General features: G+C 40.9%; 1 protein-coding gene across 6 annotated transcripts in view; it reads right to left on the bottom strand.

The window, feature by feature from the left end:
* The window catches only part of LOC115194902 (AT-rich interactive domain-containing protein 1B), a 106,964-nt gene extending 86,952 nt beyond the window's left edge, over positions 1-20,012 (bottom strand). For 3 of the 6 annotated variants that reach the window (XM_029754814.1, XM_029754831.1, XM_029754823.1), the window contains exons 1-2: positions 18,352-20,012; positions 4,825-5,028 (exon numbers count right to left, since the gene is read on the bottom strand). In XM_029754814.1, the coding sequence (XP_029610674.1) occupies positions 4,825-5,028; positions 18,352-19,632 (1,485 nt within the window). In that variant the 5' untranslated portion in view covers positions 19,633-20,012. The remainder of the gene's footprint in view (positions 1-4,824; positions 5,029-18,351) is intronic. The other 3 variants (XM_029754838.1, XM_029754842.1, XM_029754845.1) reach the window with 2 other exon arrangements.
* Between the last annotated feature and the right edge of the window lie 7,749 nt (positions 20,013-27,761).

Here is a 27,761-nt window from a genome sequence, read left to right as displayed (position 1 = left end):
ATTCATATCGTTTCCCTACTATGTACAGTCGTGGCCAAAAGTTTCAAGAATGACACAAATATAAATTTTCACAGTCTGCTGCCTCAGTTTGTATGATGGCAATTTGCATATACTCCAGAACGTTATTAAGAGTGATCAGATGAATTGCAATTAATTGCAAAGTCCCTCTTTGCCATGCAAATGAACTGAATCCCCCAAAAACATTTACACTGCATTTCAGCCCTGCCACAAAAGGACCAGCTGACATCATGTCAGTGATTCACTCGTTAACACAGGTGTGAGTGTTGACAAGGACAAGGCTGGAGATCACTCTCATGCTGATTGAGGTCGAATAACAGACTGGAAGCTTCAAAAGGAGGGTGGTGCTTGGAATCATTGTTCTTCCTCTGTAAACCATGGTTACCTGCAAGGAAACACGTATTGTCATCATTGCTTTGCACAAAAAGGGCTTCACAGGCAAGGATATTGCTGCCAGTAAGATTGTACCTAAATCAACCATTTATCGGATCATCAAGAACTTCAAGGAGAGCGGTTCAAATGTTGTGAAGAAGGCTTCAGGGCGCGCAAGAAAGTCCAGCAAGCGCCAGGACCATCTCCTAAAGTTGATTCAGCTGCGGGATCAGGGAAACACCAGTACAGAGCTTGCTCAGGAATGGCAGCAGGCAGGTGTGAGTGCATCTGCACGCACAGGGAGGCAAAGACTTTTGGGAGATGGCCTGGTGTCAAGAAGGGCAGCAAAGAAGCCACTTCTCTCCAGGAAAAACATCAGGGACAGACTGATATTCTTCAAAAGGTACAGGGATTGGACTGCTGAGGACTGGGGTAAAGTCATTTTCTCTGATGAATCCCCTTTCCGATTGTTTGGGGCATCCGGGAAAAAGCTTGTCCGGAGAAGACAGGGTGAGCGCTACCATCAGTCCTGTGTCATGCCAACAGTAAAGCATCCTGAGACCATTCATGTTTGGGGTTGCTTCTCAGCCAAGGGAGTGGGCTCACTCACAATTTTGCCTAAGAACACAGCCATGAATAAAGAATGGTACCAACACATCCTCCCAACCATCAGGAACAGTTTGGTGACGAACAATGCCTTTTCCAGCATGATGGAGCACCTTGCCATAAGGCAAAAGTGATAACTAAGTGGCTCGGGGAACAAAACATCGATATTGTGGGTCCATGGCCAGGAAAACCTTAATCCCATTGAGAACTTGTGGTCAATCCTCAAGAGGCGGGTGGACAAACAAAAACCCACAAATTCTGACAAACTCCAAGCATTGATTATGCAAGAATGGGCTGCCATCAGTCAGGATGTGGCCCAGAAGTTAATTGACAGCATGCCAGGGCGGATTGCAGAGGTCTTGAAAAAGAAGGGTCAACACTGCAAATATTGACTCTTTGCATCAACTTCATGTAATTGTCAATAAAAGCCTTCGACACTTATGAAATGCTTGTAGTTATTCTTCAGTATTCCATAGTAACACTGAAACAGCAAACTTTGTGAAAATGTATATTTGTGTCATTCTCAAAACTTTTGGCCACGACTGTATACAGAAGACAGCCAATAAAGAAAATGAATAACTTCAGTGGGGTAAGGAAATGTTCAGCTTATAATTAGCTAACAAAAAAAAAAAAAACATACATTTGACTAGCTAGCCAATTTCATGTTGATAGCAAGCAAGCTAAATTTATTAACTGGCTGGCTTTCTATGGGCTGAACAAAGCTAGCTAATGTTAGCTGTACTAGCTAACGTTCATTGTTACTTGCTAGCCACAAGATCATAATGTTTAACAGGTTACAGTTGCCTAGTGTAAAAGAGTTATAACGTTTAGAAAATGTGTGTGATGATTTTTACGCCCCAACAATGTCCCAACTCCAACAGTTTGTTCTAGCTAGCTACTGTGTGTGCTTGCTAGCTACTGTGTGTGCTTGCTAGCTACTGTGTGTGCTTGCTTATGCCGGCAGGGCTGGCTGGAAGCGGAAGGGCGATCCTATGTAAAACAATAGATCATGATTCGTACAATTAGAAATGGGGATGGGGATATCCAACCAGCGTAGGGTGTTGCCTTGAAGTCTGATGAGCCCCTTCATTATCAACGCTTCGTGCTGACACATCAAAGCAGCCTTTCAAGTCAGGGACGTAGAGAGGCTGGTGTTCGGGAGAGCAAGGTTAGTCTTGCTGAGTGAGAGAGGTGCACATTTTGACAGAGAGTCCAACAATGAGTCAGAGGGGTTTATAGGGAAAATGATTGTATTTGCTGTCATCTTGGTTTCTGACAGCTTCAGTGACAGAGATACTAGCATGGTGATGACAGACTGATGACAGTAAATGGACACCGTAAGACCGTTCGTGATGTCATGCTGTATCACCACCATCACACGGACTCGGACTGCCAGGAAAAAGTCTGACAGAGGGCATGTCTGTGTGCGCGCACTCATCATGCAAAGCCCTTGCCTTCAGCCAAAGTGGAGGGCATAGTAAGCTATTATCCATTAATATCAAAATGGGTTTTCATGACAATTTTTTTCCATCACTTGGCGTTGGATCGATAACGGAAGGAATGAAATGGGGGCCATTGTGAAACAGAACAGCAGCAAAGTCCAGGCATTTTACTTCAATCAGCAAAACACTAACAAGTAAAGGATGATATAGCATAAACGGTGTGTGTGTAAGAGAGAGAGAGAGTAGAGTGTGAGAGCTCGCATGTGAGCATTGTGTGTACTACACATAAATATTACTGCTGAGACCAAGTCCTTATTAACGGCCATTACACATGCTACGTCGGCAGCCTAGTCCCATGGGAGTGCCACTGCCAGGCCATCTCTGGAGGAGCATTAGAGCCAAACCCAGCAGTCTGGGGGCTAAATATAGCAGCAGGGTCGTCTGACTCCGCACCCAGAATAGACTGACCCAACCCGGCCTGTCCCGGCCCACGCTCTGACAGCCATGCTGCATGTCAACAGCTCCCTCACATTCCCTCACAGCCCTGTCCATCTGCACAGGGGCTGTGTCCCAAATAGCACCCTACTCCCTATATAGTGCACGACTATTGACTAGGGCCATAGGAAATACGGTCCCATTTGGGACACTGTTACAGAGTAGGGTTGAATGGCGGGAACCCGTTGACTGAGATTTACTGCCTAAAACCACTCCCTTTTCCCGGGATGATAATAAGAAATGATTAATATTAAGAGAATAGAGTGAAAATGTAACTTAAAATATGCGACGTCTAAATCTGGCTCCTCTACGCCCTCTGCATGATGAATCATCGACGCTCAGGGTGGGGACAGACAGCCCATCTCAGTACGGAGCGCAGTTCACAATGCATGTAGACCTCTCTCGTCATGGTAACTTTATTTGTTGTGACAGGTAGGCCTACATTTGCTGCAGCATAGTCTATGCTACGGTAATCTAAAAAAAAAACGAACGTGCATGTAATTGACCCATCTCCATCTAGCTTTCGGGGGTCAACTTAATTAATATTGTTGTAAAGATGTTTTTGTTTTTTTTATTGCAGCTGCAGAGTTTTAAAACAGCCCATCACTCGAATATAGCTGCTTTAAATCAGTGTATGGGTGAGCACTCCATCTTTCTCCATCAATTCCATTCCAATTGCATGCAAAATAGATAATCCGGTTCTAGATGAATATATAGCCCTATACACACACACACAGATATATATATATATATATATATCTCTCTATATATATATATATATATATATATCTCTATGTCCTAGCCTACCTCTAAGGTAACAAATGCTACGCAGTATTAGCCTTATATTTAGCTAATTAATGATAGATGCATATTATGCATAATAAGCTTCTAAATAATAGCATCTGTCTCTTGCGCAATACGCACACACCTGTGCTCCGCTGGCATCTCTCCTTAAAAAAGGCTTCTTAGCTCTTAGAGTCCCAAGCTGGAAAAGCTAGACTAGAATAGCTTGCTGGACATTTATTTTGGCATTTCTTATACCAATAGACTATTCGAAGAGGGACGCAAGCTCTTGTTTGTTGAATGTTAAATACAGCAGCCGATATAACTCAAGGGTAGTTTGAAAGAAGAACGAACGCGCGATGGCGGTAGGCTATAGACGTTATTTCGTCAGACCCATAGGCTAACCATTCAATATTCGTGAAGAGAAGTGAAAGCCTTCTGCGTCTAATTCTAGTCCTATATTATTCAAGGATGTCATTAGAATAAGGACATTGAAACTTATTTCATTTAGGGTAACAGTTGAAAGCGAGGAAGGAATGAAGCAACAAGAGCGAGAGAAGGAGGTAGGCTAATAACATTAGGAGAAATATTATGAAAGATATACAGTACCAGTCAAAACTTGACACAACTACTCATTAAAGTTTTTTTTTAATGTTTTACCATTTTCTACATTGTACAATAATAGTGAAGACGTCAAAACTATATAAATAACACATACGGAATCATGTAGTAAGCAACAAAAAAAAAAAGTGTTATATCAAAATATTTTATATTGGAGATTATTCAAAGTAGCCACCTTTTGCCTCGACAGCCTTGCACATGCTTGACATTCTCTCAACCAGCTTCACCTGGAATGTTTTTCCAACTGTCTTTTTTTACAGACCCATGCCTTGTGCCGGTTATGATGGGACAGCAGGCTGGGGATTGACGAGCCCTCTGCCTTTCAGTTACTGGTGTCACCAATGAAAGGGGTCCCGAAGCTGTTTCTAGTTAAAGTGAACGCGTAATGTGATAACTACTGCATGCTAGCAGTAGCCCAGTCTGTAGAAGAGTAGCCTACTCTGGGCAGATATTTAGGTAGGGGTAAAATGACTAAATGAAAACATACCTGCTGCTGTTGAGGATACTGCATTCCACTCATGCCCACCTGACCCCTCCCGTGCATTCCCATTGGATAGCGGTGAGGAGAAGGCGATCCGTATGGCTGGCCAGGGTAAGACCCGCCCCCGCCTTGTTGTTGCTGGGAGTAAGGGTTGTTGCCTATGCCATAGAGCTGAGAGCGCTTCATGGCCATGGCCTCCATGGGTGGCACCTAACAGAGAGAGAGGGGATGAGTTGGAACATGGTAGGGCTTGTGTTATAAACATTTAACAGTTGAGGTTATAGCTTGCAAATTTAAAATGTCTCTCTTAAACTGGGCATACACTACACAACTTCTAAAATCTTAACTTCGATGGGCTCACATTTCCCGATTTCCTTGTCCCAAATCTTTCATTCCATCCATCCATCCTCAACCCCAGGACGGCGGTGCTCACATTCCCTAGTTAATCCTGCCCTGGTTTCTCGGTTGTCGTAGGAAATAAATGGACACAAACAGTGATCTGCTTTATTAGTGTGCAGATTATTATGTGCCAAAACATCAAAGGACACGGAGGTTTTCATTTTTTATTTTACTAGGCAAGACAGTTAATTAAGAACAAATTCTTATTTTCAATGACGGCCTAGGAACAGTGGGTTAACTGCCTTGTTCAGGGGCAGAACAACAGATTTTTACCTTGGCAGCTTGGGGATTCAATCTTGCAACCTTTCGGTTACTAATCCAACGCTCTAACCACTAGGCTATCTGCCGCCCCAAGGTGCAGAATACGGAATCATCTTTTTGGTTTCTGTCATGGTAGGATGCAAACGTAGTATTGGTGGAGTTTGTTTTGCAAGGCCCGGTGCCCCGTGTGGGTGGAGATTTTGTTTATGGAATGGTCTAAAATGAGCAAACGCCACCCATCCGGGGCACCGGGCAATGTAAAACCAACTCGCCCATTGAAAAGGCAGCCATGCTCTCTCCACAGCTCCACCAATCGGTCTTCCATCACCTCGGTCCACAAGGTGAGTGTTGTTTTTCTGTTCACCATCGTTTCATATATATATATATATATATATATATATATATATATATATATATATAAGTCGGTTAGGACTTGCCAAAGAAAATTGATAGCAACATGGTCCAATCCTGACTATCAATACTCAAATTCCAGTATGAAAGCTGCCCAGTATTGAAGTAGACCTATTCCCCATGTCCTGCGAACTACAGAAGTATTTTTTTATATCTCAATGAAATCAGCAGAGCCCTATCACCTGGCATGAGGATGGCAGACATGGGTCTAGTGGTTGGTAAAGATATCCAGGCTAATGTGCCGTCAAGTGCTTTGGGAGTCAGGTTATTCTCTCAAGAGACTCGGCAGGCTGTGCCAAAAAAAGAAAAAAATTTAATAAATAAAATGCGCAATTCAAGCAAATCTTTTTATGTCACTGCCAAGTTCAGGCCAATTGAAGCACCACTTACAGAAACTGTGAGCATATCGAGAAAGCCTGAGAGGCCACTTTAAACGAGCAGTCTAAGTGTCAGCAGTCATGCCTGGGCACCCTGAGTTAACACACACGGGTAAGGTAGACAGCCTATTCTGAAAAAAAAAACTACAAAAAAACTCAGAAGGGATTCTCGTCAATGAAAGCATGTGGAGGATGTTGCACTAACATTGTCTTCTGTAAAATGACTGTACATCTGGCAGTGTCCAAATTAAATCAATTATTGTTGGGACTAAGAAACAAAAAGACCAAAACAACCACCAATCAAATGTACATTTCCCAGAATCCAGCATGGTAAACACAAATGGCTAACAGTTGAAAAAGAAAAACATCTACTAAACATGATCTTGACTGCAGGATCCGTTTTAATCCCAAAGACCAAAAACCCTACATATTTTAGACCAAACACGTACGCAACACTTCTAATGAGGTCGAAAGCAAAATAAACATGTAACCCACTTCCAAGGGTGCTTCCGGTGTATATGATGAAAAACACTGCTGCTTCTTTATGGGACCAAACTCTTCCCAAAATTGTTTTTTAATTGAAACATTTTCAAAGTGTTAAACAAAGATCAGCCAGTAAATGGAGGCAGCTGAAGTCTGAATCCCGTGAGGGTGAAAGAGTCAATTGACAGACTTGTTGGAGAATGTTTGGCTAGCCTAGCTATAAACTTAGCTGCTAATAACAGAAACACTTAACCGCTAAAACATACGGACTCCGGTAGAAATCTACGCAGCCGAATGTATCAAATGAAAGAAAGTGCCAATAGCATGGCTAATCTCATGACAGAGATAAGGAGTCTAGATACAAAGAAGAAGAGAAAAAAATGATTGACAAAATGAGGGTGAGTATTGAAAAAGGAATGAATAGTAAAGTTGACAGCTTACGTGCATCTTTGGAGAAAGACATTCAGCATAATCATACAGCTATGCTGACTCAACTGGAGAATAATAACAAGCAGCTACAAGACCGCACAGCTCTTGAAGTTGGACGTCTGGAGTCCTGTGTAGAATTCCTAGAATAGGTACCGCCAAATCAAAGTCCGACCCAGACGTGTATATCATAGTGGCAGGACTGCCAGCTGATGAAAAAGAGGACCTAATCTACAAAGTGAACCAGTTGATATCGGTTAGCCTAGGCTGCAAAACAGTTGAGAGGATGAGGGAGAGAGGTAAATGTCCCGGGGTTGTGAAGGTGGAGTGTCTGTCCGTGGAGGAGAAAGTAGCTACGTTATGGGAAAAACAAAAGCTTGCGAGGCCAAAAGAAAAACGAATGTAAAAGCCCTAGGGGCTCTGAGGTAGTGGGAATATGTGTAAAGTTGTGTGTTTTCATGCTATTTTCCACCTGAACAGTCTACATGGGTTCGAGATACATCCTCCTTCTATTGTCCTTTGTTAAGTCAAGTATACAGAAGCAGATGCTATTTACATATGTGGGGATCTTAACAGTCAAATTGAGAGGTTAGATGACTATATAAATTATATTACATTGCCTGTTGCTTTGGATTACTTTGTTAATCATCATGGGGAAACCCTATTAGAATTCCTTCGGGACTCGAACATGTGTATAATTAATGGAAGAATATGCCCCTTAAGCGATAACTTTACATCCATACAGCATCTGTCAAAGGAAAAGCTGTGATGGACTACATAGTTACCCTCCACGACTACAAACTTGTTTGGCATTTAAGGTGTTCTCTCCTACACAGATGGTTGAAGAATGCAGATGTTTTGACTTAAACTGGAGAGAAAAAAAGTAGACTTCCTGGTTAATATTTTGTTCATGATATTTTCTGGTTGGCCACAAACTTTCTCAGCCAGGTATTACTGTGCATCATTCGGAGCAAACAATACAGGCTTAAACGTAATTAAAGAAATGTGCCAAATTACTTTATGTTCTGAAATGGCATGTAGAGCTCTGGTGAAACTCTGCAAAGATGCCAAGAGACAACAATAGATTTAGATGTGTGGTATGAAAAATGGTGATAATATATACTCTGAAATGGGGGGGGGGGGGGGGGGGGGGGGGATGAGAATAAAGAATACAACCAAGTCCAGGAAAGATTACAAGAACTCAGATATTACACAGGTACTTAAGGAGTGGGAGAAGTGGTTTGCTCGTTTGTTCTCAGGTAACAAAAATGTGGCATATTTTGAGGAAGAATTTTATAAAGACATACGTTCCCTGAGAACTAAAATACAAAATAGAATGTTAAAACCCTCTGATCAACACAGAGGTGGAAGAAGTACACAATTGTCATACTTGAGTAAAAATAAAGATACCTTAATATAAATTAACTCAAGTAAAAGTCTAAAAGGTATCAGATTTGAAATGCACTCAAGTACAGTGGTGGAAAAAAATACATTTTCATACTTGAGTAAAAGTAAATGCTATACATCAAATTCCTTATATTTAGCAAACCAGACAGCACAATTTCCTTTATTACTTTTGACAGCCAAGGGCACACTCCAACACAATTTACAAAGGAAGCGTTTATGTTTAGTGAGTCCACCAGATCAGAGGCAGTAGAGATGACCAGGGACGTTCTCTTCATAAGTGTGTGAACTGGACCTTTTCCATGTACTGCTAAGCATTCGAATTGTAACTTTTGAGTGTCAGGGGAAAATGTATGGAGTAAAAAGTACATCATTTTCTTTGGGAACGTAGTGAAGTAAAAGTACTAGTAAAGTAAAGTACAGAAACCGCCCAAAACAACTTAAGTAGTATTTCAAAGTATTTTTAAAGTACTTTACACCACTGAATACACAGTGCATTCAGAAAGTATTCAGACCCCTTGACTTTTTCCACATTGTTACTTACGTTACAGCCTTATTCTAAAATGGATTCAAAAATAAAATCATAATCCTCAGCAATCTACACACAATACACTATAAATGACAAAGCAAAAACTTTTGACAATGTATTAAAAAAATAGAAATGCCTTTACATAAGTATTCAGACCTTTTGCTACGACACTCAAAACTGAGCACAAGTGTATCCTGTTTCCATTGAACATCCTTGAGATGTTTCTACATCTTGGAGTCCACCTGTGGTAAATTCCATTGATTGGACATGATTTGGAAAGGCACACACTTGTCTATATAGGGTCCCACAGTTGACAGTGCATGTCAGAGCAAAAACCATGCCATGAGCTCAAAGGAATTGTCCATTAGGATTGTGTCGAGGCACAGATCTGGAAAAAAAAATCTGCAGCATTGAAGATCCCCAAGACCACAGTGGCCTCAATCATTCTTAAATGGAAGAAGTTTGGAACCACCAAGACTCTTCCTAGCGCTGGACGCCCAGCCAAACAGCAATTGGGGGAGAAGGGCCTTGGTCATGGATGTGACCAAGAACGTGATGGTCACTGACAGAGCTCTTGAGTTCCTCTGTGGAGATGGGAGAAACTTCCAGAAGGACAATCATCTCTGCAGCACTCCTGGCCAGATGGAAGCCATTCCTCAGGAAAGGCCCATGGCAGCCCGCTTGAAGCTTGCCAAAAGGCATCTAAAGAATCTCATACCATGAGAAACAAGATTCTCTGGTCTGATGAAGCCAAGATTGAACTCTTTGGCCTGAATGCCAAGCATCACATCTGGAGGAAACCTGGCACCATCCCTACAGGGAAGCGTGGTGATGGCAGCATCATGCTATGGGGAAGTTTTTCAGCAGCAGGGACTGGAGGACTAGTCAAGATCGAGGAAAAAGATGAACAGAGCAAAGTACAGAGATATCCTTGATGAAAACCTGCTCCAGAGCTCTCAGGTTTACCTTCCAACAGGACAACAACCCTAAACATACAGCTAAGAAAAAACAGGAGTGGCTTCGGGACAAGTCTGAATGTCCTAGAGTGGCCCAGCCAGTGCCCGGACTTGAACTCGGTCAAACATCTCTGGAGAGACCTGAAAATAGCTGTGCAGCAACGCTCTCCATCCAACCTGACAGAGCTTGAGAGGATCTGCAGAGAAGAATGGGAGAAACTCCCTAAATACAGGTGTGCCAAGCTTGTAATGTCATACCCACGAAGACTCAATGACGTAAAGGTGCTTCAACAAAGTACTGAGTACTTTAGGCAAATGTGATATTTCCGTATTTTATATTTTTGTAATAAATTTGCAAAAATGTCTTTAAAAAAAAAACATTTTTGCTTTTTATTATGGGGTATTGTATGTCGATTGATGAGGGGGGGGGGGATTGAATATATTTTAGAATAAGGCTGTAACGTAACAAAATGTGGAAAAAGTAATGGGGTCTGAAAACTTTCCAACAGCACTGTATGTAACCCATACTTAAAGGAGCTTTTTCTCTGCCAGATGTTAAGGTGATTGACGCTGCAAAAAAATGGGAACGTGTTTGACATTGATGAACTGCCTAATTAAGTTTTAAAATCCAAATTTGTTTTGAGTACAGTACAATGCCATCCATAAGTCTATAGTAAATCCCATTCTCAAATCTTCAAAACAATGTAAATGAATTATAGAGGCATACGTTTATGAAGTACGGTATATAAAATGATATTCATCCATCCTCAACAATAGGCTAATTACCTTTTTGGAGGATCAAAACATTCTAGTGGAAGAACAAAATGGTTTCGGTAAATCCAGAGCCTCTTTTGATCATATCTTCTCAGTCTGTACAATAATCAGACAGATTACATAAAGCCTACATTTGCATGTTTCATTGACTTCCAGAAAGCTAAAGGGATCTTTTAGCCTGTAGTTTGTTAAAGACAAGGGTTGATTGGAAATTTTATCATGCAATCCAGTCTCTTTACGAAGTACCAAATGCTTGTGTGCGTGTTAATGAATATCGTACAGATTGGTTTCCCACACCCTCAGGTGTAAAATAAGGAGACGCCTTATCACTGACTTTGTTCGCTATGTTTATAAGATATGAGTAAGACATGATGAAATGCTAAGTATCCTTTTATATGCCGATGTTATTTTGATGGCAGAAACTGAACAAGACCTGCAGAAACTTTTAATTTGTAGTTAATTGGTGTAAAAGATGGAGACTCATGATCAACCAGACAAAAACACAGATAAAGCATTTTGGAAAACCAGGTACTAAAGAGAAGTGTTTTTCAGTTTTGTTTTGGTGAAGACATCGAGTACATTAGCAATTGGGCGGAAGGGTAGCCTAGTGGTTAGAGCGTTGGACTTGTAACCGAAAGGTTGACAGATCGAATCCCCGAGCTGACAAGGTAAAAATCTGTTATTCTGCCCCAGAGATGCGTGTGTCCTGTTCTGGAATATTCAGCAGGAGTGCTAAGAGGTATCTCAAAAACAAAACATGTCCAGAGCAGTACTTTACTTAAGGTGGTCACAAGTTTGCACCTATACTTGCAATAACTGGGGACATGGGTTGGGAACCCGGTGAGATGGAAGGTGTGTTTGGTGAGACTTTGGAATAGACTGTTGGATATGCCAACTGCCAGAATAGCTAGTAGGTAGGTAGCCTAGTGGTTAGAATGTTGGGCCAGTAACCGCAAGATCAAATCCCCAAGCTGACAAGGTAAAAATCTGTCATTCTGCCCCTGAACAAGGCAGTTAACCCACTGTTCCTAGGCCTTCATTGTAAATAAGAATGTATTCTTAACTGACCTGCCTAGTTAAATAAAGGAAAAATAAATAGTAATGTTTTTCCAATGGGATCTATCCATAGAGGGGAGCTTGGGCAACTGAAATGTCTGACCTTCAATAGTGACTGAACATCTGTACAAAAAACAAATTACAGGAAACATTGATATTATCAGAAAACTTGATGCAATATTTCAAAAATGATTAGAGGAGATGAATGATAAACCCAAATTGAGAACTTTTTGTTTGATTAAGGGTGAATTCGTGTGTGAGAGATATTATGTATAACCTACCTAAAAGCAAGAGATAGCTATGTGCACAGGTAAGATCAGGGATATTGCCTCTGCATATTGATACAGGTTGGTACTGTGGCAAAATGGAAGAGAAAAGACCTCTTATTGTGACCTCGAAGAAATAGAGAATGAAGCTCATCTACCATGGCATACGCTTGCTCTTAATCCACAAAGCACACCAGATATACCCTGGCATCTGTATATGTTATGTATGGTTGTTATGTTATGTACGTAAGCACAGTACCATTCAAAAATGTCCGACTCATTCAAGGGTTTTTATTTTTACTATTTTCTACATTGTAGAATAATAGTGAAGACATCAAAACTCAAATAACACATATGGAATCAGGTAGTAATCCAAAAAAGTGTTAAATAACCAGCTTCGTGAGGTAGTCACCTGGAATGCATTTCAATTAACAGGTGTGCCTTGTTAAAAGTTAATTTGTGGAATTTCTTTCCTTCTTAATGCGTTTGAGCCAATCAGTTGTGTTGTGACACAGTAGGGGTGGTATACAGAAGATAGCCCTATTTGGTAAAAAACCAAGTCCATATTATGGCAAGAACAGCTCAAACAAGCAAAGAGAAACAATAGTCAATCATTACTGTACATACGTTTCTTTGAAAGTTTCTTCAAATGCAGTCGCAAAAACCATCAAGTGCTATGATGAAACTGGCCCTCATGAGGACCACCACAAGAAAGGAAGACCCAAAGTTAGCTCTGCTGCAGAGGATAAGTTCATTAGAGTTACCAGCCTTAGATTGCAGCCCAAATAAATCAAATCCATTTTTATTTGTCACATGGCCGAATACAAGCCCTTAACCATCAATGCAGTTTTAAGAAAATAATTGAAATAACAAATAATTAAGGAGCAACAATAAAATAAAGAGTAACGATGCTATATACAGGGGGTTCCGGTACAGAGTCAATGTGCGGGGGCACCGGTTTGTCATGGTAATATGTACTCGTAGGTAGAGGTAAAGTGACTATGCATGGATAATAAACAGTAGCAGCAGCATAAAAATGGGGGCTGGGGTGGGGACAAAGCAAATATTCCAGGTAGCCATGTGATTAACTGTTCAAGAGTCTTATGGCTTGGGGGGTAGAAGCTGTTAAGCATTTCTTCATTTTTTTGCCTGCCGTGCGGTAGCAGAGAGAACAGTCTATGACTAAGGTGGCTGGAGCCCTTGGCAATTTTTTGGACCTTCCTCTGACACCACCTGGTATAGAGTTCCTGGATGGCAGAAAGCTTGGCCCCAGTGATGTACTGCGGCCGCAGTGCCTTGCGGTCGGAGGCCGTGATGCAACCAGTCAGAATGCCCTCGATGGTGCAGATGCTTCAGAGTTCAAAAGACACATCAACTGTTCAGAGGAGACTGCGTGAATTTGTATTTATTATGGATCCCCATTAGCTGCTGCCAAAGCAGCAGCTACTCTTCCTGGGGTCCAGCAAAATTAAGGCAGTTCATACATTTTTAAAAAACAGAATACATTCACAGATTTCACAACACACTGTGTGCCCTTAGGGACCTACATTACTAAATCCATGTGTATGTATAGTGCGTATGTTATCGTATGTGTCTGCGACATTGTTTGGGTTGCTGCACAGTCCCCGCTGTGTTTTTAAATGTGTTTTTTAAATCAAATTTTACCGCTTGTGTCAGTTACTTGATGTGGAATAGAGTTCCATGTAGTACTGTGTGCCAGGCCTTCATGGTCAAATTGCTGCAAAGAAACCACTACTAAAGGACACCAATAATAAGAAGAGACTTGCTTGAGCCAAGAAACACAAGCAATGGACATTAGACTGGTGGAAATCTGTCCTTTGGTCTGATGGGTCCAGATTTTTGGTTGCAACCGTCGTGTCTTTGTGAGACGACGAACAGATGACCTCCATATGTGTGGTTCCCACCGTGAAGCATGGAGGTGCGAGTGTGCTTTGCTGATGATGCCATCAGTGACTTATTTAGAATTTAATGCACACTTAACCAGCATGGCTACCACAGCATTCTGCAGCGATAGTCCCATTAAGCGCAAACCAGATGGGATGGCCTATCATTTGTTTTTCAACAGGACAAACACACCTCCAGGCTGTGTAAGGGCTATTTAACCAAGAAGGAGAGTGATGGAGTGCTGCATCAGATAACTTGGCTTCCACAATCACCCGAACTCAACCCAATTAAGATGATTTGGGATGAGTTGGACCGCAGAGTGACAGAAAAGCAGCCAACAAGTGCTCAGCATATGTGGAAACTCCTTCAAGACTGTTGGAAAAGCATTCCTAATGAAGCTGGTTTAGAGAATGCCAAGAGTAGAAGTAGGCCTATAGGTTACCTGGCCTGCGCACAAATGTGCCAATTTGGGGATCAGATAGTATTTCTGATTGGCTTAACACACCACCACTAATAAGCTGTGGAACTTCAAAGTAATGTTTTCTTCACCTCAAACAGCAAGCAAGCTAAGTCTGTTTTTACATCCATTGAGAATGACAATAGTTCCTCAATGTATTTGAAAAACAACTCAGCGCGAAAAAGGAAAAATGTCATGCTCTGATCCAGTGGAAACGTCATAAAATAGACCTACCCAATTACTTCTTATCCATGGCGCAAATAGTCTACAGCTGTGTCTGTCCTGAGCTTACTGGTGTGGGAAACTGAGGGCACAGAATATTTCATACAATGTTGCAAGTTTGCTAGCATGAGCTTCAGGCCAGATGCAAGTTAATACAATGTTTCAAGTTCATTGAAGATATCCTATAAATCACATTGGCTTATTTATAACTTATTTTAGGACATTTTCTGCCTGCAGGCTGCAATGGTTTTATTTGTTGGCTTTATAGGCTATTTACAGTTGGCAATGGAAGTAACTTTTTAGGTTTGTATCATTTAAATGTAGTTTTGGATAGAATTTTGTTTAGCCACATGACAATGATTGAGATACGAAAGATATTATAAATTAAACTTTTTCACGAAAATGTGCATATGAAAACCATACCTGGCACGCAGATCGGTAGAAATGGTAAGATAAATTGGCATGTCACATGATAAAGGTTGCTGACTCCCCGCAGAATCTGCAAGCGCCAGTAGGAGGATGGTCGGGTCAGGTTAAGTTTATCTTGATCTCTGGCTCCCTCAAGTAATTTGTGTCTTATTTTAACCAATGCGCGTAAAGCATCAGACAAGCTCAATGCATATATAGTTCATTTTATTGAAATACATAGGGTGTGTCTTCATGGAAAAATACACGGTTTAAAATTTTGACCAACTGATTGGTCGAAAGAACAGATGACTTTCGGTTGACTAAGATACTTTTTTGGTCCGGGACAGCCCTAAATTTTAGACAAAGCCTTTTCAAAACAAAACAAATAGGGCCACCTCCTGCGATAACCAGCGCAATTCTGACAAAACTATGATAAATATGCCAGCAGTGTAAAAAGAGTTTTGAACACCCAATGTCAGGTTTGTCTGACCCCAAAAGGCATGGGACGAACCCTCTCTAACCCACGATGAAGTGGCCATCGCACTGACGCCCAGGCGTGTCATGAATAGAACCATCCTGCACATTATAGGCATTACATCTCTGCATTTAGCAGATCATCTTGGTATAGGCCTATATCCACAAACGGTATCTTTGTCGTAAATATACCCACTTGATTTGTCAAAATATACCATAACTAGATCGTTTGATAGCATGGTCAAAGCGAGCGTCAAAGCTATTTCGGTGTCTCTCCCTCCGTATTTCTTCTGAAGCTCCAAGGTTTGTGTGCTCAAAGCCCGAATGAGAGCGAGCTGCTAGAAAAACAGGGCACGTCCTCTTTAATAAGCCTAATTTAAGATTCAATTACAATACCTCTGAAGATCATTAACTTCCAAATTAGACATTTACTGTAGGCTTGTCAGTGACAGAATCTCAATCTGATGGAGACAGCGGGTATGAGCTGGTAAATACACAAAGAAGCGTCTATCTGAAATTTATATTTTACACTGGTGTGAGGTAGAAATTAGTAGTGGGGAAACTAAGCTACAACACCAACATTGTATTATAATTTTTTCCAGAAAGAAAGCATGCCCACATTACAATAAGACATCGATACCTTGAAACAGATTTTTAGAGCAGGTTGTCACAGGGCAGGCGTGACCAGTGCACGTGTGTGCATGCATGCTCCTGCTGAGGTAAATAGCTGGCTGATGGTGGGATCAGGCACATGGCTAATCTGCATGTGTGAAGGTCAGGGCTCAACCACTATGGGAGGTGAGACCACATAATGGGCTCCCTGCCAAAAAGCAGGATCACATCACTAGATAAATGAAGCAAGTAGCCAGAGTGTTAGAGATTTCATTACACAATGTAAACAGAACACAATCCTGAATCCTACCCCACACCATTACTGAAGGGATTAAGAAATTAGGCAAGAACACAGTAGACATCTCTATTTACGTCTGCAGTGAAAATACACACATTTGATAGATGGGTGGTGAGAACCAATCTGATGCAATATTATGTAAACTAGGCAGTAGCTGTGAAATTTCACTCCAATTCTCAAACTTCCAAAGTGCCCTCGGAAGTGCAAGCTGTAGACTAGTCCAATATTGGACTACAGGAGCTTAACGTTACTCCTTAGTCCAAGGACCTTACATGTTCTGTTTAAAGTGCGAATTGGCGCTGGAAGCCAAAACAGCGAAATACTCTTAAGTTAAATGTGAATCGATTCTCAATTGCGGTATTGTTCTAGAAACATATATCCCTCTACTTTCACATGACATCAAAATAATTTCATAAATGCAACACACACATACCGTTTTAACAGAGTTGCAGCCGACAGTACTGTCCGCTGACAACACGTTTGTGGTGTCTGTTCTCCATTTACACACAGGTGTTCAGACTCAGAATGCCAATTAGCACAGGTAGTCTACGTTTCCTGTAAACACGCGCTGTAACATGGAAATATGGCCATGTGTGAACCTTAACCCTAAAAAAGGTGTGTATCAATTGAATGTATTATTCATTGTCAATATATGAAAAATAAGGTCCTTATGCTACCAAAACCGTACCACAGGCGATGCGTGTCAATGTTCAGACCAAGCGTCACAGCCCCCCCTACAGAAGACGCCTTCCTCCAATGACTTACGTAATGGAACTGAAAGTCATGACCAAGAGCTAGCTGGATACCAGCCCTTGCAATCTCTAACCAATTGATTGCAACACATGGGAACATAGCTAGCTACTAGCATAATATATCCCTTAAAGGCGTTGGCAACTCTTTATGCACAATATGGGCCAATGAGCATATCTAGCTAGCCAACGTTAGTTACTTGGCCAACGCGAGGCCCTCAAACTAGTGTTACAAAGCTAAACGTTATCAGGCTATGCTATAGCTAGCATATAACACATTAGCGTGTATAATAGTTCGCTGGATATCAACAAACGAATGCTAACGTTAGCGAGTAAGAATTGTGCTTGTTCAACATACGTTGATATGCTTTTTGAGATTTGAAATGGATACTTCAATATCTCAGCAGTTGCACACATCCTGACCTGACCGTTAGCTAGCTAGTCAGCCTTGCTAGCTAGCAAGTCAATGCTAGTTAGAATGGTCCTTGGTTTTTAAGAAAGCTGAACATTAGATGGAATGGTCGACGATATTTTTTGTAAGTCCACAAGTTAAATTGCAAATAATGTTTTTAAATTAAATCAGCATGCGAATGCATCAGTTTATTTGAAACTATATATAGCTAAAGTGGTTTTAAAATGTTGGAGCATAGACTATAGAAACTAGGAAGCAAACTAACTGAAAAGGATAACTTTGTGGTCCCCAACCAGATGCCACATTTAATGCCAACTTCAAGCAACCATAAACATAATAGTTTGCTAACTGATCACATGGCTGCTGAATTCAGAAAATGACAACGTGGATGTTATCTCCGCCTGCATGTTTATATATTATACAGTAAAATGTTAGGTACTGTAATGTAGCTACACAAATATGCAGCCAGACTCAGAAGACCTCTCATCCTAGCCTCACTGGCTGACAAATTGGCATAACGTTCGCTAACTGGTCTCTCTGACCATAGCTACATTAATTTAGCTATGTAACGTTAGTTAACTACAAAACCGCCTGGAAAGCTTAGTTAGTTTGGCCAATTAGTTAAAAAGTGACATATATGAATGTATAATTTACCTGTGATCTGCCGCTTCCTTGTCCGTTGTTTCCAGGGCTCATGGCTGGGTGATTTCTTTGTTGTCCTCCCCAAACATGAGTAACTGAACCGTATTGGGGGTTTATGTCTTTGGTCAGCCCCATGCTTGATTGTTGTTGTTGTTGAGCAGAGGGATTAGTGTAATCTTGATAGCCACCGCCATAGCCCCGCATCATAGGGCTCGGGGATGTCAGTAGCTGGTTTAGAGTTGGGGTAGCCCCCGATGGGTGTTGCTGAGTTTGCCCTGGAAATCTCTGAAACCCTCCAACATTAGCACCACCAGAAGAGGCAGCGGCCATAGCAGCTTTGCTATGATTAGCAGCAGCTGTGTTGCTGCCTAGGCCCATCATGTTGTTCCCCTGCCGAGAGGGACTCATCATCCCATATCCACTATTACCGTAGCCAGGGCGGTAAGTCGGGTAGTGGTTGTACGGGTTGTTGTGGTACCCTTCGTGGGAGTTTTGTTGAACTTGATCCATATTCTGTTGTACTGAATGCATTATCCCAGACCCAGGGCTTTGTTGTCCGCCATGTTGATCAAAGCAAGGCCCTCCTTTACCATTTCCATAATAACTATTAAACTCCGAAACTGAGCTGGTACCACTTTGGGACGGGTTGATGTTGTTATTCGTTGGTCCCGAACTGGCATGCTCGTACCTGCTGTCCAACCGGTCTTCCGTTTTGCTCGGTTGGTCGTCCTCATTTTTATTCAGCATTTCCTGTTGCTGATGGCGTTCGACTGTATTCCCTAAAACAACATTCCCTTTTCCTCCATGTTGGCGGTTTCCACTTTCTCCATGTTGGCGGTTTCCACTTTCTCCATGTAGCGACTGCTGGTTGTTGTTCTGAATTTGGCGTTGTTGGTGCTGAATGAATTGGTTGAATGGCTGTTGCTGAGGAGGTGTGTGGTGGAGAGATGGAGTATCTTCGCCACCAACATTTTTCACTTTATGACTCACAAACATTCCCGTCTCCATGCTAGAATTTGAAGTCGAAAAAGACGCCGATCTAGAATCTCTACTTTCCTTCTCACGTGGATTCGAATCGTTGTTTGCAGGAGAAGCTCGAGCTCTACTGGTCGGGTTCAGTTCATGGCGTTCTACATTATTCATAGCATGAACGCTAGTCCCATTTCCTACCCCAAGCACAGCTCCACCAACTACTCCAGACTTGCCAGATTTCAAATCTTGACTCAAGCTACTGGCTAAATTCGACCTTTTCTTACCATTTGATGTTGGGGCTGTTGCCACTTGTGCGGCCATGATCAAGTCCACATCTCAGGCATAAAGTCCAGTCAAGCTAGCAAGCTAACTGGCTAATGAAAAAAAAAGAGGAAGAAAAGCAGAACACAAAAGAAGCCAGACAGCTAACGTTAGCTAACAAGAAAACGACGTTAGCGTAAAATGAAAAAGCGCAAGAGTATCGAATATCCGCATAAATACCGTCTGTTAGAGCAAGCTCATGTTATAGGTTTTCAGACAGACATGAAACTTTTTTCCTTCCATGTCTAACCCGGATACAGGCAAATGCCTTTTCTCTCCGAAGCCCCTAGCCCAGCATGGCATCAGCGAAAACAGCGAGCGTTGAGAATCAAGGTCTCTAGCCAACGATGGTGGATAAATAAAGATGTCTACTCAAGCAGTTTACCATTTGAAAAAATGGTCAAGGTTCCTGTCTGTGTAAGTGGGTGTTCCCTCTCTCGCGTGAGCATGCTTTCCCGCGTGAGACCAATGGTGGAGTTCGGTTTGCATGGCCAGGTGTCACGGGTGGGTGGAGATGGCTTGTAAGAGTTTTTGTGGAGTTTTTCCTGGCCGCCGTGCTTTTACACCTGCGTTGCTTGCTGTTTGGGGTTTTGGGCTGGTTTTCTGTGCAGCACTTTGTGACATTAGCTGATGTAAGAAGGGCTTTATAAATACATTTGATTGATTGATTGATTGATTGATTGTAAGGACAGGGGTGAAAGTAAGGCAAAATACATATCAGGGTAAGCCATACTGGTAAAACATCAAATCAAATCCAACTTTGTCACATGCGCTGAATACAACAGATGTAGACCTTACCGTGAAATGCTTACTTACAAGCCCTTAACCAACTGTGCAGTTCAAGAAGAGTTAAGAAAATATTTACCAAATAAATGAAAGTAAAAAGTAAATCAATAAAATAACGAGGCTATATACAGGGGGCACCGGTACTGAGTCAGTGTGCGGGGGTACAGGTTAGTTGAGATAATTTGTCCATGTAGGTAGGGGTGAAGTGACTATGCATAGATATTAAACAGTGAGTAGCAGCAGTGTACAAAATAAATGGAAAGGGGGGGTCAATGTAAATACTCCGGTGGCCATTTGATTAATTGGGTTAGGGTTAGGGTTAGGGTTAGGGTTAGCAGTCTTATGGCTTTGGGGTAGAAGCTGTTAAGGAGACTTTTGGTCATAGACTTGGCGCTCCGGTACCGCTTGTCGTGCGGTAGCAGAGAAACAGTCTATGACTTGGGTGACTGGAGTCTCTGACAATTTTATGGGCTTTCCTCTGACACCGCCTATTATATAGGTCCTGGATGGAAGGAAGCTTGGCCCCAGTGATGTACTGGGCTGTACGCACTACCCTCTGTAGCGCCTTACGGTCAGATGCCAAGCAGTTGCCATACCAGGCGGTGATGCAACCAGTCAGGCATGAGCCTTTCACAATAATTAAAACAAAATGTCAAGAAAACTGTAAGCTATTACACCATTATTTAGAATTACCACATGTCAGAGGCATGAAAAATGGACTTGAAAATGGGTGGTATACCAACCTACGAGCCAAAATGCAATGTGCCAATCGCCAAATGTCATTACACTTTTTGGTGTTTGGTGTACAAGATGTCTCTTTCCATTCACCACTGTTTAGAGGCTGGAAATATTTTATGAGTGGATGAACGTGCGCGTGTAGCCTAGTAAAGGAGCCCATTTTATTTATTTTATTAAACTATTATTTAACTAGGCGAGTCAGTTAAGAACAAATTCTTATTTACAATGACAGCCTACCAAAAGGGAAGTGATTGTTTGAGAATCTGATGACAACATCATGACTTATTGTGGCATAAACACAACCAAAGGTAATACATACAAGTTAAAGCTACAATATGTCACTTTTTGGCGACCCAACCAAATTCACGTAGAAACATATGTTATAGCTCTGTCATTTTCATTGAAAGAAAGTCTAAGAAGCGGTAGATCTGTTCTATGTAAGCTATTTCTATGCTTCCCGTTCTTAAGTTTAGTTTTTGCCAAACTGAAATGCACAATTTGAATGCCTGAATTGGAAAACAAGGAATGGATCCTAATGTATTTGAGAATTGTTCTCAAAGTGAAATAGGAACAAAATTATTTCACAATATCATACCAGGTGGAATTTAAATGTTTACCAAAAAAGTGGCAGGGTAAACGCTTTGAATCCCATATTACCCCTTTAATCAACAGTAGATGTCTTCAATGAATTAGAAATAGGCTTGTGTTTGAGTATGAGAGGCACAGACCTGTTTTTGTGATGAATTGAGCCATTGTTTTTCCTGCTTTCTTTACTATTTGTCTGATTGAATTAATTTCATATGTGGGACAATTGTTGACTGTAACGGTACTCATTCTTCTATATGCTATTATGTTATTAACAAAGTAACAAGAATGGAAAGAAAAGGATCAACAGAAAAGGAAACAGGCCATATGAGAACGTCTGTGTGTTTCTACATCGGCCTAAATGAGAGCGAATATACATGAGCGAATTGTTAGTCTGTGTGCAGATGAGGGATTGACTCACTTGAGGGACTCAGTGGCCTGTTCAAGGGGAATCGACTGGGCCCTCCCCCAGCAACGGCAGCAGCAGCCCAGTCAAGTCAAGCAGGGAAAGTGGGTCAGACAGAAAACCCCGAGAAAGCAGTACAGCACAGCTCTCAGTAACACACTGACACCACACGCCTTGTATTTTTTGTACAAGAAAATAAAAATGCTTCTCTAACACAGTAATTGTGCGCCAAATGCAAGAATATTCCCTTGATAGTGCACTACATTTGGCCAGTGCCCGGACAAAAGTAGTGCACTATATAGGTAATAGGGTGCCATTTGGGACGCACACGGTGACAAAAGACACATTTAAACACACCTTGCTATACAGACACTGGCTAGACCAATGTGTTCAATTTCGGGGTGGAGTAAAATAACAGTTTTACAATTGATTTGTTTACTAGGATGGCTTCAGGTTGCTCAACATGCAGTGTATAAAAGAGTGACTGTATTCCCAAATGTGTCTTGAAGACTGATCCATTTCATATGATATGTTACGAATTTGCAAAGTGTACAATATGTTACGAATTTGTAAAACGAATGACATGTTACGAATTTCAAATTGTTTTTGCAAACAGTTATGCTAGGAGTTAAGTTTAGGGTTAGGGCAAGGGTTATCTAAAAAGGGTTAGGGTTAGCTAACACACTAAGATATTTCAAATTAGCTAAAAATTAGTATGTAGTTGCTAATTAGCTAAAATTATAAAGTTGTACGTGATGAGATTTGAATACGCAATCTTTGGGTTGTTAGACGTTTGCGTTATACGCCCGCCTTAAGTAGCCATCTGTCTTATGTAACCATACCAAATGTAACATACTAATTTCAGTGTCCTGGATTTACATGTACTATGTTACGTCTAGTCTATGAGACCAGGCTGTGTATTTTCCATCCAAGTTCATGCCTATTTCACTGGATAAATGTATGCAACCAAAGGCATCTTCTCAAACCTCTGACAGCAAATACTTTGTGGATGGAGGTAGAGATAAGAAGAAATCACACTTATTGTTCTCAAACCGCAATGTATTGCTGAAATTATGAGAGTACAGACAGAATAGAATTACATAATATAGAATGTTACATTTTAGGTCTCTCACTGCATAATTCCAACAATACTATGACACTATGATTCAACAACATTTTGTGTCAACCCTGTGTTCTATGCTTTGCACATTAGCAATAACAGCTTATAATATGATTGCTTCAAACATCAACAAATCAGTCAAACCTATGGAACAAATCTAATGAGCAATAGTTGAACAGTGACTTTTCATAGTGGAAAGCATAATCATTTCCATGAATGCATAATAAGGCAGGGTCTATGCATACAATTAGTCCCTAAATGTATTATGATGTAAGGTTGAAGTACAAAGAACAGAAACAGGGATGTAGCCTACTCAGCACTAACCATGTAACCATCTGCATCCCAAATGGCACCCTATTCCCTATATAGTGCCCTACTTTATGAGCCCTGGTCAAATGTAGTGCCCTACATAGAGAATAGATTCAACCCATGACAAATTATAATTTTCACCCATTGTCCATTACAGTCCAGTTTACTGCATAGAGAGCCTATTATAGTATTAAAGGGGAACTATGTCATAAACCCTCTAAGTTCCATAATGGGGCCAAAATGGCTACCATTTTGGTCAGGGAGAATCCAAAACCAGTCTAATTGGAATGAATGGCAGTAGAGGCATTTCCAGCTTTTACTTTTGCATGAAAATAAAAGTAAGACGTGATGTATCAGAAATTGTGTAATGGAATTATAGTCAACCTAAAATATTATTGTCATATAATTATAAATACAGTTTATACAGATTTTATACAAATGTTGTGTATAAATAGCCTCTGGAATATATGTAAACAGATCATAAATATCTCAGATTTTGTTTTCTTGGAAAGCTGTGAGTGCTATTATATGATACAATATCAGTACTAGTTGCATTTACAACTTGTTTAAGTCCTATCATCAACTGAACATAAACTCTTCACATTCATTGTTTAACACAATATCTTATCACAGCACTGTCAAATCATGGCTGACCTTTGGACCATCATAAGAAGGTTCTAGTATTCTAATTCCTAATTGTATGGTCTACTCTCTGTGAGCATCATCACTTGACTCTTTCACATTGACCCTCTACCCCACAACTACTTCTCGACCACCCAGACCCCTTTTATCACCCCACTTAAAGCATCCATGTGACAGCTGGCTTTTAATGAACAATTTCACTGATGTGCCTTAGGTTGGAGCTGGCAGGGACCCAAACAGGAATTGGTCTCTGGGTCTCAAATGGCACCCAATTCTCTACATACAGTAGTGCACTCGAAATGGAATAGGGTGCCATTTGGGACGTAGCCACAATGAGCCGAGTGACACTGATTGCGTTTCTCCAAATTAAACGTCACCTGACCTTGGCAGAGGTAAATCATTAGTTTCCCGTTGTAATCATCACACGGCCGCAATTATACGCCATTGGACCTCCATTTGCATTTAGACGTAGCTCAGGCCATGCCAAAAAAGAAAATACACATTGACAATGTCAGAGAAACTCAGGGACAGGGGTTTGCAAGCCAAAGGGATTGCATGATTGGAGCATAGCTATACACACAGTAGAGATAAGCAACTACAGGGCACATATTTTGTGTGCAACCCTTCTAAACAAGTCTACCTTATAACAACACTCTAATTCAAGAATATTCAAACGTAGAGAGAGAGCATTTGAGTTTACATTACTTGAAATGCAGCCCATAACCGAGAAAAAAAGATAAATCAGGGAATTACTTGCATCATTAGTAATTAATTACTTTAGTAATAAGGTGTTCTTTCTTACTGGCAGCTGTCTTACTGAACTAAGGGGTTGCCTAGCAATCACCATTACACACTGGGTGACATCATTCATGGCTGAATCAATCCAATCTCTTTAATTAAAATGGCCTAGCTGACCATGTAGCATTATTTCCATAAACGTGACCTTCAAAGTAAGTCAGAAAACGTGAGCACAGTGAGGGGGTGTGTGAGATGAATCCAAGTCAGATTAGTATGGTGAAAACGTCAAATGCTGTGGTCTGTAAAATCATTGCTGAGATTCAATTTTACCACAGGGTAGGTACAATAGGCGTGACTTAATTTCCTCTGAAACACGCCAGCCATGCTGTAGTAGACAGTAGACAGTGAAGAACAAAGAACAAAGCAGCCTGAAGTAGAGCATATCATGGCTACAATACTGAAGCCAGCAGGTTTAATATAATAATCATCTCCCTTTGTAGGTTGGAAATAGAACAATTGTGTGTAATAGTATTAGTAATCTGCAGCAGGGGTTCCCAAACTTTCTTTTCACAGGGCCTCCTTTTTCCATTTTTAGAATTGTTCATTGAGATACCCTATGTTAAATACACCACCAAAAGCTTGATTTTGTTTCATTTGAGGGACCTAGGATTTTTGTTTGTTTTTAAGCTCATTTCCTTCAATTCTCATGACATCTTTTAGGTAGGCTATTTAATAATGATCATAATGATAATAATAATGGATAAGGAAAGTAAACTCTAGACCTGATTTCCCCAAATGTTATTTAGCTACCAAATTGTTTTATTATAATTCATATGAACCCTTTTACAGAAAGTGAATAGATCAAATGATAGCGACAGAGTCACACATTGTATAAGATTACTTCCCAAGCAAAGTCTTCTTTTTTTTTTTACTCCTCTACATTAGGTCAGCCTCAGATATCTCCATGTGCTTCAGAGTTGTGTCTACCTCTGGCATTGTATAGCTTGTTTCTAGCCTAAAGCAACGCAGAGTTATGCGTCGTTTTCGATCGGTTTATACAATTGTGAATTTGTAAACCCCTAGGTTGGGAACCCCTATTCTAGAGTAATTTAAGATACGTCCCATAGGGCTTTCTTCAGAAGTAGTGCATTATAGAGAATAAAATACAATTTGGGACTAAACCCTTAGTGTCAGGGACAGCATTCTCACACTAAACACAGAGCCTATGTCCCGACAATTCAGGTCTTTCAATCCATTAGGGATCACCACTAATCATTTAACCAGCAAAGTGGCGAGTCAAGACCTGGGATAATTTGTCCTGGCACACAGTGAAATGGGGCTGTGCATTACAAATGGCACCCTATTCTCTTTATAGTGCACTACTTTTGACCAGGGCCCATAAAACTCTGGTCAAAAGTAGCGTACTATGTAGCTGTTCCACAGATGTATACACGTGTAGTGGTTGATTGTGGATGCTTGGCAAGGAAAACAACCGCTCGACGAGATGTCCCCCCTCTGCTCACCGCTCCTTAGGCTGCGTCTCAAATGGCACTCTGTTCACCATATACAGATGTAGGATCTTAATTTGATCACACTGTTGCTGCAGGAGATTCTGCATAGCAGGAAATGCAAATGTGTAGTGTATTCGAAGTTTAAAAAAGGCTTCTAAAGTTTGTAATTTCCACTTATAAATGTCAGACTTGATTTGCCCTAACAAAAAATGTATCAACCCCTACAAAAATGTCCATTAATTATAATCCACACAATAATTCACATTTCCGGTTGCTGTAGGATTATTTTCCTTCTGTGAGAAACTGGCCAAATTAAGATCCAACACCTGTAGTGCACTACTTTTGACCATTGCCCTTGGGGCCTTGTGAAACGTAGTGCACTATAAAGGATATAGGGTGCCATTTGGGATGCATTGACGCAGACTTATACACACTGTTCTCACTAAGTCTGGGATATGATCTATAGATTCTGTCTGAACACTAGTTTTAAACAGACACATTTCTCTGGGTATTTTTTTATGATGCTAATTCGATTTCCGCAGGGTCACGGACATCGACTGTACGGCTGTAAAATAGCAGCATGTTTCTACAGATGGGGAAAGGAGGTTCAAAATCAATGAGCCATCACAGCAGGTAAATGTGTAAAAAAAAAAAGGTCACATTTACAATTTGTGGTATTAAATTAGCATTAGTATAAATACAATAAGATAAAACATTTTACATAATGGTGTACTTCCACTAACTGATCTGTGGACTAATAGTTTATAAGCAAGGATGTATTTATACAAAAAACAACAATTTATTGTGTGTAACACAAAATACATAGTTTCATAATAAACAATGGAAATTGCCTGAGTCACTTGAGTCAGTCTACTCTTGGGCGCAAATGTATCAGTGTTTCTCGTCTGAAAGCTGGATAACACTACTCAACAACTCAAAGTAACATTTCCATTAAACAAACGTTGAATGTTGTTAGCTATGTGCAATTCACATTTAACATCGGACATTTATGCTTACATTTCCCCGCCCTGCCTGTCATTTAGACATTTTTAATGAAAAGTCTTCCACTCTGCTTTCCCTGGACTCCTATTTGCTGTGCCACTTTGTCCTTTATTAGCACAATTGCCCTGGAATGCAGGCCATGTTAACGGAACCAAATGATCAAACCACATTTCCAAAGAGAAAAAGGATTAGAGGATAGTCTCTCTGGGTGTTTGTGGCCTGGCCACAGGATGCATGCGATGCCTCTAGTGCAGTAGTGTAGTAGGTAGTTAGTGCAGGATAGTTACAGGAT

The sequence above is a fragment of the Salmo trutta genome, chromosome 1 (genome assembly GCF_901001165.1).
Source record: "Salmo trutta chromosome 1, fSalTru1.1, whole genome shotgun sequence".
Taxonomy (NCBI): Eukaryota; Metazoa; Chordata; class Actinopteri; order Salmoniformes; family Salmonidae; genus Salmo; species Salmo trutta.
This window is presented reverse-complemented; position numbering and strand designations above follow the sequence as displayed.